The sequence below is a fragment of the Ctenopharyngodon idella genome, chromosome 18 (genome assembly GCF_019924925.1).
Source record: "Ctenopharyngodon idella isolate HZGC_01 chromosome 18, HZGC01, whole genome shotgun sequence".
NCBI classification, from domain to species: domain Eukaryota; kingdom Metazoa; phylum Chordata; class Actinopteri; order Cypriniformes; family Xenocyprididae; genus Ctenopharyngodon; species Ctenopharyngodon idella.
The window spans coordinates 22,784,982-22,801,240 of NC_067237.1; the positions used below are offsets into that span (position 1 = coordinate 22,784,982).

The 16,259-nt window shown below is 36.7% G+C and overlaps 2 protein-coding genes across 4 annotated transcripts in view; both read right to left on the bottom strand.

The window, feature by feature from the left end:
* Positions 1 to 9,610: 9,610 nt before the first annotated feature.
* c18h15orf61 (chromosome 18 C15orf61 homolog) lies at positions 9,611 to 10,699 on the bottom strand. Its single transcript, XM_051870534.1, has 3 exons — positions 10,483 to 10,699; positions 9,973 to 10,335; positions 9,611 to 9,888 (listed from the first exon to the last, which is right to left on the bottom strand). The coding sequence occupies exons 1-3, from the start codon at positions 10,499 to 10,501 to the stop codon at positions 9,761 to 9,763; spliced, it is 510 nt and encodes a 169-aa protein (XP_051726494.1). The 5' UTR covers positions 10,502 to 10,699; the 3' UTR covers positions 9,611 to 9,760.
* A 105-nt stretch (positions 10,700 to 10,804) lies between these two features.
* iqch (IQ motif containing H) overlaps positions 10,805 to 16,259 on the bottom strand; it is a 31,010-nt gene continuing 25,555 nt past the window's right edge. For 2 of the 3 annotated variants that reach the window (XM_051870501.1, XM_051870500.1), the window contains exons 18-21: positions 14,169 to 14,294; positions 14,019 to 14,080; positions 13,500 to 13,608; positions 10,805 to 11,449 (exon numbers count right to left, since the gene is read on the bottom strand). In XM_051870501.1, the coding sequence (XP_051726461.1) occupies positions 11,303 to 11,449; positions 13,500 to 13,608; positions 14,019 to 14,080; positions 14,169 to 14,294 (444 nt within the window). In that variant the 3' untranslated portion in view covers positions 10,805 to 11,302. The remainder of the gene's footprint in view (positions 11,450 to 13,499; positions 13,609 to 14,018; positions 14,081 to 14,168; positions 14,295 to 16,259) is intronic. The other variant, XM_051870502.1, reaches the window with a different exon arrangement.

Below are 16,259 nucleotides of genomic sequence, written 5' to 3' on the forward strand. Positions count from 1 at the left end.
ACAGGTGGAGCTGGGGAAGGTGGAGGGTTTCAGAGGAACTCTGAAGCGCACTGCAAACTGCTATAGTGAATGTAACCAGCCATTTAAATGTGTGAGCAACAAGCTCTTTGGCTGCAGAAGTGACATGAACCAATCAGTTTGTGCCAAGTAGTTAATGCTGTAATTATCATCAGCTTGCGTTAAGGACCCATCAGCCTGTGCCATCTAGAGTTTCATGAGTAAACTATATATATATATATATATATATATATATATATATATATATATATATATATATAGACAAACCAAAAATTATTCAGATGTTTTTGATATATTTTTACTAGTGGGTGCAGGACACTATAGTTCATTTATGTAAGTGAGGATAGCAAAATAAAGTAAACTGTGACATATTATACCCAAAAATTATTCAGACACTTTGACCTGACCATGTTTTGCTTAAGTGTTATCTGACATAATTAAGATTAATTTTTTCTGACACAGTTTAACTCTGAGATCAATTTATATATAATGATAAAGATATAGTTCTAAAAATCATTCTCAATATTAAAGAATAGCAGAGTTCACACCACAACTATAACGATAATGGCACAAAGAAATTATATCATTGGAATCACTTTCAGAATGATTTTATCCAGCTGATGAATGATAAAATCACTGACAGCCAATCAGAATCAATCCTGCTATAACGAGCTTGAGCATTTAAAACGGCAGACAAGCATGCATTTAGAATAAACAGAACGATATCCTCCGCTGGTGTGGACGCTAATATAGTTATCGTCAGTAATGGGGAGTAACTAGTTACAACATGTAACGGAGTTACGTAATTTAATTACAAAATAAATGTAACTATAATCCGTTGTAATTAAATTACAATTACTTATGAATATGTTAACGATTACAAAGGAGGTTACATCTGAATATTTTCTGCAAAAAGGTAGGATATGTTGAATAATATTAATTTGTTTAATTGATTTCTTTCCCAAATCGCATAGACTCCTCTAAAATATGAGACACCAATGTTTCAGGAGTTTAGGACACATGCTTATTCAATAACTGTTTTATTTCCTATTTGGGTTTATGTATATGCTTTATTGTTTAAGGTTAATTGTTTTTTCCAAGGCATTGTTAGATGCCAGTGTTTCCTATTAGCTATGCAAAGATTTCTTGTTATGATTTTAAATCTGTATTTGACCTCAGAATGATCTCAAAGTAAAAAGACGAGCTAAAGTCTGATTTTATGGTGGATGTGCTTTAAAGTTAAGCTATTATAATCTTAATTCAAGTAATGAAATTTTGAAAGTCTGACAGTAATCAGTCTTGAATACTACTGTAAGGTTAACCTTGCCTGGTTTAAATGTTTGAAAATGATTAACAGTTGAAAACATTTGTTAGAAATTTTGAAAAGTAATCAAAAAGTAATCAAATGTAATCAGTTACATTACTTTAATAAAGTAATTGAAATAGTTAAATTACTTATTACATTTTAAAAAGGGTAACTTGTAATCTGTAACCTATTACATTTCCAAAGTAACATGGCTATCATTAAAGTTATCTTTTTTTGTGTGAACGGTCCTTAATGTCTAATTGCAATGGCCAAAATGAAAAAAAAAAAGCAAGCATCTTAAGATCTCTGTCCAAGCTCTTTTGTCCTGTATAGTCACAGTCTGCGTCACCTACATTCATGAAGCTGCTGGACTGTATAAAGCTTAATCAAGTGCTTGCTTAACCAACTCAATCCTCCTTAATTCCTATTAATTTAGCATAATAGCAATCCTCTCATCTGGAATTAGCGACAGCCCAGCAGAAACCCTTCGGTCTCTGTGGAGCAGCAAACAGTCCAGCCAGCACATTCACATCCAATTGGATATGTATGTACATACAAGTGTGTAGATGAAAATGGTTAAAATTCATAACCCTTGCATAAGACCCCCATCAAGTCTGCTTTACACCTGTATTACATTTTCCTCTTCAATCAGCAGCTTTTGGGTCGAGCGTACGACTCGCACTTCCCATGAGAAGCAGAAAGCCATTACAGAGAGCCAGGGCTCATTTGCAGAAAGATTGGAGATCTAACATCACATTTGAGAAAAAAAAGAGAATGAGTATCAAAGTGGATAACAGGAATGATTTATTTCACTTTCTTTCCTCCATATTTTTCCTTTGTAAAGGATTGCTTTTTGCTGCTTGCTCTCTGAAAAAAAATGTGTATTTAAAGTGGATGGCGATTTCACTGAATGTTACTATAAGAGCTGTGTTGGCTAGGAATGAATCCTGCTGTAACTATGAGAATGCATGCATATGGATGTATAGAAGGCAGATACACACACATACACATTTCTAAGAGGAATAAAACTCAATCTTGACCTTTGGTAGATGCTGTTGACCTCTAGGGAGAGAAAGCATATGTTTTTAGCCTAGCTAAACAATGTAAAGTATTTGCTCTGGCTCTTGTTTTAAATGATTTTGTTCCATTATTATGCTTGTTGTTGTCATCTGTTGACATTGTACAAGCAGAATGTGGCGGTTGGTCGGTGTTGTATTTGTCCCACCCCTCCTCCACTGTGATTGGACGGCTGGGTACAAAGTGACAGTGATGAGCGCTGCATATTACCCAAAGTTGAACATTCTTCAACTCGAGGCGACAGGTAAAAGAGAGAAAAAACGCTCAGCGCCTCGTTACACTCCTGGCGTTTAAAAAACGCAGCACTCCCATTAAAAACAATTGGAAAAGTACGCTAGCCACTAGAAAAAATGCTTTGGTGGACACACCACCCTTAGGGACTGTCGATAAACATTTGAGAGGTAAATCAGTGTTAAATAAGTATAACCTACATCAAAAAACAAGAAAAGCAAGCTTGAATGGACCAAGCCAAAGTCCCTTTAAGACGGCCATCTTTGAAACGCCTCTTGGGCATGCAATTGGATCTCCTATCTCTTTGAATGAGGAAACATCAAATTCTCCAAAGCTGTTTGCCAAGCTTTCAATTAAATTTCATATTTGAAATCACCAATGAAAACTGTCTAATAAATTTTGTTTCTAAACGCTCGAATCATGACAAAAAACTGTATTTTTCAGGCTGGATCAAGCTAATGTGCATGTGCAGTCCTAAGTGCGCATCTCTGTAGGAAGCATGCGTTTGACTGTTTCTATAGGAACCGGAGCTTCTAACGGCTTTACCAATTGGCGATTGGCTCTTATTTAGAAGGCGGGACTTATTCCGCCATATTGCGCGTTGCACTTTCTCCTATTCAAAACAATAAGAGTGACACGTCTTGTGTTATTCTATAGTCTTTGACCAAGCTTTACAACATTCATACTTATTTTAAAACATAAACATAAACAAGTTGTAGCACCTCAGGTTGCTTAGACTAGTGTAGAATCTTCCAATAAAATTACAAGAGTATCTGAATGCTGAATCAAAAAACAAAGCATTAGTTCAGAATATTGTAATAATGCTTTTCTGAAGAAGAGATATGATGTAGCCTGTGGCAACAAGGGCATCGCTGCACACTGGCAGGGGGTAAAAGACAAACTTGGGGCGGGGGGAGGGGGCCGTCTGGTTTTTAATGACCCAAAACTTTAAATACTGCATAATATATAATAAAATGGAGAGTTCATTTAACTCTCACAATAATTCATGGAGACACCATTAGTATCCATTATTCTTAATGTCAACACTGTAAACAGTAAATATGAGCGAGGCATCTTCCAAGCTCCAAGGGAGAAGCAAAAGCGATGTTGTAATCAGCTCGAAGGAGAACCAAAAACAATGCATTAAGCTAAATATCAAAACAGAAAACATGAATTCAGACGGGATACATTTACACGGATGTGTCAGTCAGATGATGAGCCATTAACATGAAGCACGTTTTATCACGCATTCATAAATAACATCATCTGCACTGCGCACTTCAAATGAACAACTTTTTAATGAACTTCTGCATTAATTAATGTTGCATTTATTTAAACACGAACTAAAGAGCGCTTCAGAGACGGCCTTGAGGAATTGTTCTGCGAGAATTGTGAATCACTTGCCTGAATCCAGACTTGAAAGGGTCAGCGCCTCGCATGACTGACAGCCACTGGAACCACCTGCAGCCTGTAGCTGTAGAAATACTGATTGGCACAGTGGGCATGCTGCCTTTCAGCTGGCCTTTTCAAAATAAAAAATGCAGAGAGAAAAAAAAAGAAGAAAGGAAAATAAAATAGAAATATACAGCCACTTGTCATCCCTTCCAATCTGCTTAGTAATGAGAAGGCTTTCCCCTCTGGGTAAAAAGATCTGCTTTAATAGATTTTTAATGGCTTTTTTCCCCTCTCTATAAGAACCACTCTCGGCACCCAACAGAATGTGAAAAAAGCATCAAGTAATTCCAGCCTCAGTGGTGTGAGGTCAGCAATTATAATACACAGAAATCACTAAGGCTTTAACAATTGCACTAAATCCATTTTCATTTTTCAGTCTGATAATGCTATGCTAACATGATGCAATAAGGGAAATCTCCATTAAAATATACTTACTAACTATTAAAGGCTATGGGATGGTTGTAGCACACGGTCAGTTGTAACAGCAACACTTGGGAAGTACAGGGATGAAATAACCATCATGCATGACCACTTTCCTTCTGAACTGACCGTCAAATATGAAATATAAAGGATTTACATGACAAAAAAACTATTTTGAGATGCAACATTTCACTTGTTGATTCTAATTTGATCAGGTAATGCATATTAAATGATAAAATGGTATCATCTGAATCTGATTCTTTAATTTGATATGAACATTAATGAACATTTACTCAAACCATCACCTACTGTAAAAGTAAAAGAAGAAATAGTTATTAATAGTAGAAATAGTTATTAATAGTAATAGTTAATTAATTAATAGTAAAATTCCATCAAATTGAATTGAATAATCCTTACGCAATTTAATTGAATAATTGATTAAGGATTGTTCAATTATTCAATTAAATTGCGTAAGGATTAATTACATTGCGTAAATCTTTAAAAAAGGCTTAAAGGCTTAGTTTTTCTAACTTGTAATGATTTTAAAATAATATTTTTCCTTTATACTTTTATACATTTTTTTGAAATCTTTCAATGCATGTAGAAGTGTAAAGTGTAAACCCCTCCTCACCTACTGTTACTACTCAGTTTGCAACAGCAGCACTATTTCCACTTGACATTAATTTAATCAATTTAGGGATAAGTTAAATGTTTCAAAACAACTTTAATTTGTTGCAGACAAATGTGGGAAAACTATTTTAAAGTTTTAAGACATTGGGCACTATCATACGCCAGGCGCAAAGTCTTTTGCTAGTTTCAGGCCGACACAGTTATCATTTTCATGTCCTGCGCTGCGTTGTTTAAATAGCAAATGCATTTGTGCCCATTTGTGCGCCCACGGGCGTGCTGGTATGAAAACGGGGTGTGTTCAGGTGCATTGTTGGCGCGTTGCTACACCATTGACCAACTGAAACCTGGGGCCCTATTTTAACTTTCTAAGGTCTAGAAAGGTCATGGTCTAAAGCGCACAACGCAGGTGCACCTAGGATGTGTCTGAATCCACTTTTGCTAGTTTAACATTCAGTTTTTCTGCTTGCAAATTCCGCCATGTAAATAGCGAATCCGCCATGGCGCGAACGCAACTGGCTTTTAAAAGGAATGCGAGGAATGACACTCTGATTTGTTTATTGCACGTTATGCCCAAAACACACCCATTACTCATTAAGAGAATAAGAGACAACCCTTTTAGACCATGCGCCGGCACCCTGACCATTTTTCCTTCCGTTAAACTAGCAAAAGTGGATTCGGACACTTGCGTGCACTTGCGCTGTGCGCTTTAGACTATGCACTTAGATCGTTAAAATAAGGCCCATTAAAGCAAAAAGTGTTACAACCATTCAGTTTCCTCTACTATATAAGGGTTAGTGCACCCAAAAATTAAAATTCTGTCATTAATTACTCACCCTCGTGTCATTCCAAACCCATAAGACCTTCGTTCCTCTTTGGAACACAAATGAAGATTTTTTTTGATGAAATGCGAGAGCTCTCTGACTCCTCCATTGGGAGCAACGTAACTACCACATTCAAGGCGGTAGTAAAGACATAATTTAAAAGGATAGTTCACCCAAAAATGAAAATTTTGTCATCATGTACTCTCCCTCATGTTGTTCCAAATCTATACGAGTTTCTTTCTCAAAAAAAAAAAAAAAAAAAAAATACTATGGAAGCCAATGGTTACCGTCAACTGTTCGGTTACCAACATTCTTCAAAATATCTTCTTTTGTGTTCAACAGAAGAAAGAAACGCATACAGGTATAAAACAACTTGAGGGTGAGGTAAAGGATGACAAAATTTTTGGTACATTTTTTGGTAAACTATCCCTTTAAGTAATCCTTGCGACTCCAGTGGTTTAACCTCAATTTTATCAAGGGATGCGAGTGCTTTGTTTGCACAAAAATACATTATTTACCACTTTATTTAAGAAAATATTGACCTGCAATCTAGTAGGGGGAGCACCATGACCATGACTGTTTTTACTACCTTTGAATGTGATAGCTGTGTTGCTCCCAATGGAGGGACAGAGAGCTCTCAGATTTCATCAAAAATATCTTCATTTGTGTTCCAAAGATGAACAAAGTTCTTACAAGTTTGGAACGACATGAGGGTGAGTAATTAATGACAGAATTTTCATTTTTGGGTGAACTAACCCTAAGATATTTGTGTATTGAACATGTGAAACTAGGGTTTAAATAATGCAAAAAGAGCAACTGACAAAAATATAAATAGATAAATATTATTATTTTATCTAGATTCACATTATGATTTCATTAGAGATGAAATTACACTCTTAATAGTGATCATCATCTATATAAGAAAATCATTTTCCTCACTAAAATGAATTTAATCAGAATTCAGGACTGCGGCCAAATCTGTAATATCACGAGACACAAATGCAATTAATACACTGGCAGATTTGTGACATTCTTGAAGATGTCCTCATGAATGTGATTCAGTGAGCTATAATTGCTTACCTTGGTTTGTCACCATCATTTAATGACTTATGACAACAGAAGTTCAATTCCAAACCTATTTGTCTCAGCACCTCTGCTGACATGAAGATCACAGCGTACCTGAAACAGACGAGACAAACTGTAACGCAGCTGACATTCCCCTGCTGATAGAGCACCCTGTGAGGCAGAGGATCTTGTAGTTGGTCTGGGAGCTCAATGATAACCTTCACAGAATTAGCTGCAGGGGTTATTCATACAATAATTGTTTCTGCCAAACCCATACATCTCCATGTCATCCAAAAATTAATGTGATTTTTCTTGCTAAATAATAGATTATGCACCATGTAGCTCTGATTTCCCCCCTCATATCACAATCAAATCCAGCTTTCACATTTTCATTAGTTACCTAAGATGTAAATAGTGTTTGTATTTAAAGATTTCAACTTGGTCTCCTTTATTTGCATGTAATTGAACTTGTTAATACAAGTGCTTAATCCTTTGTTGATTAGTACCTTATATTCAAGAGAGGGTAATTTAGACCTCCAATTACAAACACGAGTCTTGATTGCAGGGCCCTTAAAACAAGGCACTGATCTCTTAACATGGCACCGTTCAATTTTCCGTTACTTTACAGTAGCCAATTTGCTGCTCCGTTATCCTAGACTGTTGACCGAGGTGAGGTGTAAGCGATAAGCACCCGCTCAGACTAATGTCGTCTCCTGTGTCTTGGCACCACACTCGTGGACCAGACCAAAAACAGGAACACCGCGACATCGGCTTGAGTTTCTCAGGGCTCACGTCAGCATGTCAAAGCCACAAAGGCCTGGCCTGTCACCACGCTGTGACACTCTACTCCTCCTCCAGGTCTGCTACAGTATCAGCGATGAGGAAAAGGTCAAAGAGTCAATGAGGAATTAAGACATGCTTCCCTGAGCATTCCCCATGCAGCAGTTCAACGCTCAAAGATGAAAAGGAAGAGCCAGCCGTTCAGGCTAATAGTGCTGATCAGATTTCACTGGGTGTCTAAATGATTTCCATTAAGGCCAATTAGCCCACTCACTGATGATGTAATATAGGGGCTGCCTGCCTGGGAATGTAATACAGCCAAAGAAAGACTTTTACGTCATTTGTGGTCAAATTTGATGAAATTCTTCATAAGGGTTATTGGTAATTCAATACAGCCCTGATGGTTTGAAACGGCCTTAATTCTTACAAGATTTAGCCATCATACAATGGCTCGATCAAATGGCTACGATTTGCAAGACACGAGCCAAGAGGTCCATTGATTTGCATGTAATACATGAAATTATTACATTGCTACTGCTACTAAGAGAGAAGGCGGCAAGGCCAGAAAATCGAGGCCTCTGATTAATGTGGCCAGCAGAAAGCTTTGAGAAGTCTAAGGGATCAATATGGTAGTTTGTCAAAGCCGATCTCAGAGGTAATGTGACGAAAGATCCTGCAGAAGAGAGCTAGAGTCAGCAAAGCACATTATCAGAAATCAAAGCATCTGAGAATGACAGGGGGAGGGGGTTAGGGTGGGCCCTGAACGAAGGCCACACTTCCTCTATTGTAATTAAAAACCATTTTATCAGACCTGTCCTCTAAACAATCCCTCTTGCTTCCTATTGACAATGTGCCAGGCAGGGCGTGGGCTCTAATTTGACTTTAAATAAATGAGCTGAAGGTATTTAAAATTCTGCATTAGCTTTAGGGAGGAAAACAAGTGGGAAAACGAGGAGTTGCATAGCTTGTAAACTTCAAAGAATACATTTAGATCACAATAATGCCTAATAATGGCATAATGATCTGCATCCCATGTTTGACCAATCAAAACATAAAAAAATAAAATAAAAAAAAGACTTCTCAAAGATGTGGAAATGTCATATTTCAAAATAAACTTGCCTACTTGCGACAAATGGCTGAAAGACACAATAACTAATTTGATAAATAATAACAAAAAGCATGTAATTAAATCTATGCCTTTACTTTGAAAAGATCAGAAGTTCTGAAAAACCTGGTCAGCTTTTTTAATGAGTAGAATTTTACCCCTCAATTCTTTATTATTTAATGTCTTTATTAATTTATGTGGTAACACTTTACAATAAGGTCTCATTTCTTAACATTAGTTCATGTATTAACTAACATGAACTAACAATGAGCATTACATTTGTTACAATATTTATTAATCTTTGTTAATGTTAGTTAATAAAAATCCAGCTGTTCATTGGTTGTTCGTGTTAGTTCACAGTGCATTGACTAATGTTAACAAATACAACATTTGATTTTAATAATGTATTCGTAAATGTTGAAATGAACATTAACTAAGATTAATAAATGCTGTAGAAGTATTATTCAATCTTAGTTCATGTTAACTTATGAAACCTTACTGTAAAGCGTTACCATTTATATGATTGGTTATTTAAATAGCTTCACATATTTCTCAAAGCTTTAGGGAAAATATAGTTTCGGCAAATACTATTGGTAAATAATGAATAATTGAACTTTATTTTTGGAGTTTTATTTTGTTTTCTATGTCTTTATTAATTTGTAGTTATCAAAATTGTGTTATATTGAAAAGAAAAACCCAAAATTGAAAATTAATAATTTTATTTTATTATCATATATGTGCAAAAGTGCATTTGTTCATTCCAGGCCATTTGCATACATTTTTAGAGATTCTGTATGACAAATATTGGCCTGTGACACTCGAGTCCTTCAAATACTCCTTGTGTCTCTGATGTTAGAACTGAGCGCCCTCCACCTCCTTGTACGCAAAGTAAACGGTAACAGGTCCTGCAGATGTCTGAACTTTCTCTGTCACACCAACTACCATCCATGAGCCCAAGCCATATGCCAAGCATGGGATACCTTAAAGAAAGAGAGGAAAAACATATTAGAAATGGCTTTGGAGTGTTTTCAGAAACATCAGATAAAACGTGTATTTAAACTCACCAAGATTGATGACTTTCAATGCACCAAAAAACATATTTTCAAACTCCAGGTTCTGTGGAGGGGCTTTGGTGCAGTGGTATTTGATGAAAGGGAAAGCACCAGTCCTAAGGATGTGGTAGTTCGCTCCCTGCACCTGCCAGTTGAAGTTGGACAGACCGAACTGGTCATTGATGACGTCACGGTAGCGCACGCAGAACGAAGTCCAGGGCGGGAGCGCGCGCTGTGTGAGGTGACATGTTAATACTTCAGAGGCGGCAGGACGAAGCGCTTTATTCCCAAACGTGCTAGGGAACAACGCCACTTTTAGGATGCCGCTGTGTATTCTCCGCAGAACTTCTGTCATTTCTGAGTAAACCCTAAAGTCTAATATTAAAAAGGCGTTTAAAGAGCTACCGTTGGCACGTCACGTCATTATTTCGTAATGAAAAAGAAATTAAGCAACGTGACAGTTTGTTAACAAAGCTGTCACGAGAAATAAAGAGCATAAAACCCCAAAAAACAGCAGCTGACCTTTAGTCAGTGCAAACATATCGCCGAAACTTTCTGTGATCTTGAATCCTATTCCCGGTTCGGTTGTCAGTGAAGGTTACACAATTTACCGGAGCGGCTTTAAAACTCGTCTGACAAACATTTACATTGCTACTTTGACGAAAGTACGATTAATGTGCTAGTTTTTCGCAAAATTATTATGAGGTGTTCAATATAACATTCAGCGGTACGATAAATATCTTCTCCGGGAAGAAACAACCAAGCGCTTTTTTGTTCCTATTTGCTCTAGCATAGATGCTGCAGTATGTATACTATGGATCTTTATTCTCATGCACACTTATACTTCCAGTCATAATTGGAATTACACATAAAATACAATCTAGTAATATTTAGTAAATATAATACTAACAATATAGTAATATATAGAGTACATTACATAGTACATTATGTACATTCATAATGTACATTATGAATTAAAGATGATCAAAAACTTATTTTTGAGTGAGTATAATTTATAGATGCATTTAAAGAAGAATTAATGCATAGTTACAGTATGTTTTGTGTCCCTGGAACATAATTCAGGTAGTCTCTACCTGTGAAGAGCTATTAAAATGTCATAAATGGCACATATAACATTCGCATTGGCATTGTTAATCTTTACAAACAAAAATAAAATTGCACAACATTTTAGATCCCTATAACAATGTGACCTAAAAAAGGTCATGGACAAGATGTTACTGTATCTTAACCACCTTACAGCTATAACTGAGTTCTACAGAAATGTTTGTTGACAGCAATTATAACTGAATGCACAAATGTGGTATTGTATGATAGGGTATAACTATATTGATTTATTTGGGGTTGGTCTGTGAGGTTTATGAGGTGATAACTGTTCGCTTCCGACTGCAGAAATCTCCTTTTCTTCTTGAGATGTGGTTTGGTTTTGTATAGTCATGCCCAGGACCTCCTCGATGTCCTTGATAAGGCCCTTGTAAAAGCAAACAATAGCAGACATTCAATATATGTCTGACTACAGACATCCTAACCTCTAACCACTGAACAGTGAATGAAAATTCCTCTATAAAATTAAGTAATAGTGTGTTGAATGCAGTAATTTAGCAAGTGTCAAAGAATCTCTAATTCACTCACTATGTCCGACAATGTCCACAACATTCTACATTTGTATGACTTCAGCTGCAGATAATGGCCAGAGATAAAGCCTTGACTTTAATAAATGAATAAGTAATAAATACCTTGTGTATTGTATACGATGTTATTATGACAGACAATTGGCATGTTTTTTTTTTCTTTCAAAAAATGTGCTCAAGTAAAATATTCCCTCATCTGAGAACTTTGGTATAATGCTAGTATAATAATAAACTTTAGTTATAATACTTAGAAATAATTTATTTAGAATAGAATGTATAGACAAGATTGTGACAAATATTTTTGTGCAAACTGTTAACCCTTTTTTCACTACACTTGTATGGCCCAGTCTATTCATCATTTGCCAAAGGTGATATGCTGACAATTGTTATATCAAAACTCAATTTGACTTGATTAATAACAAAAAAAACACCCAAATTAAAAAGAACAACCTTGAATAATGTGAAGCATGAAGTTTATTATTACTAGCATGACACTTAAGTTTCGCAGAGCCTTTTGGAGCAAGTATTGGAGAAGTGGACTTGAAGGAACTCCTCTGCTGAGTGACTGATTCTTACTGCTGCGGTTGTGGATATATTTTTGTTAATTATTTGATTGTCAGCTCATTCTTTGTCTTTGAAAAGTGACCCCGAGTGTTCAAAAAGCACTAAAACCATTATTTTTTAAAGGGTTAGTTCACCCAAAAATGACGTTTCTGTCATTAATTACTCACCCTCATGTCGTTCCAAACCCGTAAGACCTTTGTTCATCTTCCGATCACAAATTAAGATATTTTTGATGAAATCCAAGAGTTTTTTTGTCCCCCATAGTAATAATGAGTCGGTGTTCTAACGTAGAACACGGAAGCGCTGCACTGTGCGTACTACGTCAACAGCATAGGAGAATGACAGGCAGTGTTGGGGGTAGCACATTTAGAAATAAGAGTGTTGAACTTTCTTCTCCAGTATTCTATTCTTTAATCCAGAATGGCAGCACAGCTGAAAGGTTTGTTTGAGTTGCGCCCTCTACTGTACAGGCATGAATTTGCAGCCTTAGGCTTATTCGTTTCACTTTTGGTGTGAAAGGGCATTAACATTTGCCAAAATAGAACTTTTTTTGTTGTTATTAAAAAACAAACAAGCAAGCCCAGCCCAGGTGAGAAAAAGTAACGCAAAAGTAATGTAACGCATTAGTTACTTTTTTAGGGAGTAATGTAATATTGTAATGCATTACTTTTAAAAGTAACTTTCCCAAACACTGCTGACAGGGGAGAGAAGAGATTGTTGAATAAAGTCATTATTTTTACATTATTTTTATACGTTTTTGACCAACATTTTCCACTTTTGATGTCATTTCTATCGAGACATTACTACTGTAGTAATTAAATATTTTAGTTTTCACCAAAGCTCGCGCTATTTTGCTGTAGATCATTAAACTGTTACACTGCCTCAGAAGTCTGTCCGAAATCAATTTTGTGAGGTGCCTTCATGCACAAACGTTGCCTTGAACCACTGTAGTCATGTGGACTATTTTAACGATGTCTTTACTACTTTTCTGGGCCTTGACAGTGGTAATTAAATTGCTGTCTGTAGGAGTCAGAGAGCTCTCGGATTTCATAGAAAATATCTTAATTTGTGTTCCGAAGATGAACGAAGGACTTATGGGTTTAGAACGACATGAGGGTGAGTAATTAATGACAGAATTTTCATTTTTGGGTGAACTAACCCTTTAATATGGTGAAACTGTCAAAAATCATTGTGATTTCTGTCCTAGTTTGTAGATACATGACCTGAACGTGAAACATCCGAATAGTGTTTTTTCGATGAGTAAAGTGAAGCGGAGAATATACCATTAGCATAAGGAGGGTCAGAAAAAAATAAATGTCCACATACCTTAAAATTGTTTGTTCCTTGCATATTCGGAGCTGATATTTCCTGATGAATGACTGACAGGTTGCGAGCAAAGGTCAGCAGCGCTCCCTGGAGATTCTCCGAGATTGTTCTGTTAACGACACGCAGAAACAAACGAGCTTACTAATGATCCCCCAGAACCATCATCAGAGAAAAACAAAAAAACAATCACCTTGTTTGGCTGTGGGGCTGTAAGGAGCTTAATGAGAACTCTCAGCCTTAAAGAGTGTGCTATTCTTTAGGGAGAAATGAGGAAGGAAAGCAGGGCTTCAATGTGATAGGTATAGGATTTATGTGATGAATGCCTTTAATTCGACTTGGCAGTATTTTGTGCGCTGACACATTTCAGGTTGAGGTATTCACTACATAATGTTTAATCTGCTCTTGGGAGTGTGCTCAAGGTCTAGATATATCTCTAATGGTAATGGGGACAGAGGAAGAAAAAACAGAGCTGGAGAAAGATAAGGGTAATGCGTCTGCCTGCTTCATGTGGGAACTCACAGCATGCCAAGACTCCTTCTATCTCTACTGTCATGGAGGGCGAACACGGTGCCTTGCCTTGCCTGAAACATTAGCAGAAGCAAATAAAAACACTTGCTCTGCAATCAAAGAACTCCAGTTGTATTATTGGGACGTAAGCAGAGGTTTTACCTTGACATCATAGCCTATGCCCTGCGCTTTGCACATCAGAAAAAAAGTGCTATAATACACCAAAGAAAGATTGGTGTGAAGAAGTCGGGGGCACATCACTGCAAAGCGACTGGTCAGGGAGGTTTGCTGAGGAGAGCACATACACACAGAGAGTTAGACAACAAATTGCATGTGATTCTGTTGCTAAAAATTTGACCAGTACATCTAAATGATAAATTGACCTCTCGGGGAAAGCAATAACAGCCACGCTAGAAACAAATAGAAGAGTTTCAAAAGCCCACATGGAGAAAGGGGCATTAGTCTCACAGTCATATAGGGCACTAGGGAGACAAAAGTCCTGTGTTATTAGGTTACACCGATGCAGAAAACAAAAAGGTTTCCTCTAAAACCCAACGATGCTCACAAACACAGCAGATAAAAGATGTGTCTAAAAGAACGCCACAGGAGCGGATTAGTTAAGAGTGGCAGGACTCGCAGGACTCGTAGCGGGCATGAGGCATATTCTCAGTGACAGATATGAAGCGGAGGGTAAAGCCCTCGCACGGTGTGCGGGGCATGAGTAATTCTCTTCTATGGAACTCTGTTTTCAGCTGTCAGACACACTATCCTCAAACAACAATAAAAAGCTTTTCCTGCAGGGTTTTAATTGTGTTTGTAATATTCTAGGCCTAAATGATGGCCAAAGCCAGAGCCATTAAGACAGGCAGGCGGGAGCCGGGCGATATGAGGACATACAAACTAAATGAATGTTTGATAAAATAATACAAGTCGCAGATTAACAAGCGTAAACTCCGGTTTGCCGCTAATAAAGGAACTCTATTGTTTAGGGGCTGGCATCAGGTTGATGAGGTGCTCAGGCATGCATACACATGCATAATGAATATGGTATGCATTATTTATGGGCTGATTATTTAGGCTCATCTATCAAAATGATAATGAATTCAGCTTCTTCTAAACACCAATCAGGTCAGAAGCGTAATTACAGCGTTTAGTTGTATTTAACCAAAATAAAACAACAAAGCTTAGCTGGATCAATCTTTATGGATGCTGTGATTTATCTGGATAATATCCAGCAGAGGACTCTTATTGCTCTTTGGTCCAGTCTCAAGGAACACATTCTGGGTAATGGCATTCTTGTGCTTTAAAGAGCTGAAAGCATCCAGGTTCAGAGCATTAACGCTTAAAGTGATAGTTCAGCCAAAAATTTAAGTTCTGTCATCATTTGCTCACCCTTATGGCTTTTAGGACTTTCTTTCTACTGTGGAAAATAAAAGGATTGTTATTTATAGCAGGATTTACAAGCTGCCCTTTACCATGTAATGAAAGTGAATGGTGACCAAAGCTGTCAAGCAAGATTTCCAAGGCAAGATTTTCAGTGAATAATGACTTCAATTTCAGTCTTTCCTCACACTATCACAAGGCTTAAGAAGATTTGGAATAAAACACACAAGTTGCATACACTGCTTTTATGGTGCTTTTTTGACAGCCAATAGTCCACTTTCCACTTTCCTTGTATGGATGAGAATAGCATGATCATTAAAATGAAAAAAAAGAAAAAGTCATATATACCACCATTCAAATGTTTTTTGTTTGTTTGTTTGTTTTTTTAACAAGGATGCATTAAATTAATCAAAAGTGACAGTAAAGACTGTGCAAAATCATCTATTTCAAATAAATGCTGTTCTTTTGAACTTTCTGTTCATCAAAGAATCCCGAAAAATGTATCACGGTTTCCACAAAAATATTAAGCAGCACAACTATACATTGATAATAATAAGAAATGTTTCTTGAGCATGAAATCAGCATATTAGAATGATTCCTGAAGGATCATGTGACACAGAAGATTTGGAGTAATGCTGCTTTCATGAACATTAGAATCTTCTTTCAAAAAAATGTACCAAACCCAAACTTTTGAATGGTAGAGTAAGTTTAGAACATCATATGGGTGAGTAAATAGCAGAATTTTTCATTACTGGACTATTCCAATATAAAGTCTTGAATACCTGACAAATGTTTAATACCATATTTCAAATCCAGTATATACAAATCATGTCTGTTAGTTCACCCAAAAATGAAAATTCTGTCATTAAT

What these genes read in the sequence shown, in the direction of transcription:
- c18h15orf61 (XM_051870534.1), bottom strand. An exon ending in ATTGAAAGTCATCAATCTTG is followed by an intron (nt 9,889 to 9,972) that starts GTGAGTTTAAAT and finishes TCTTTCTTTAAG; the next exon opens with GTATCCCATGCTTGGCATAT.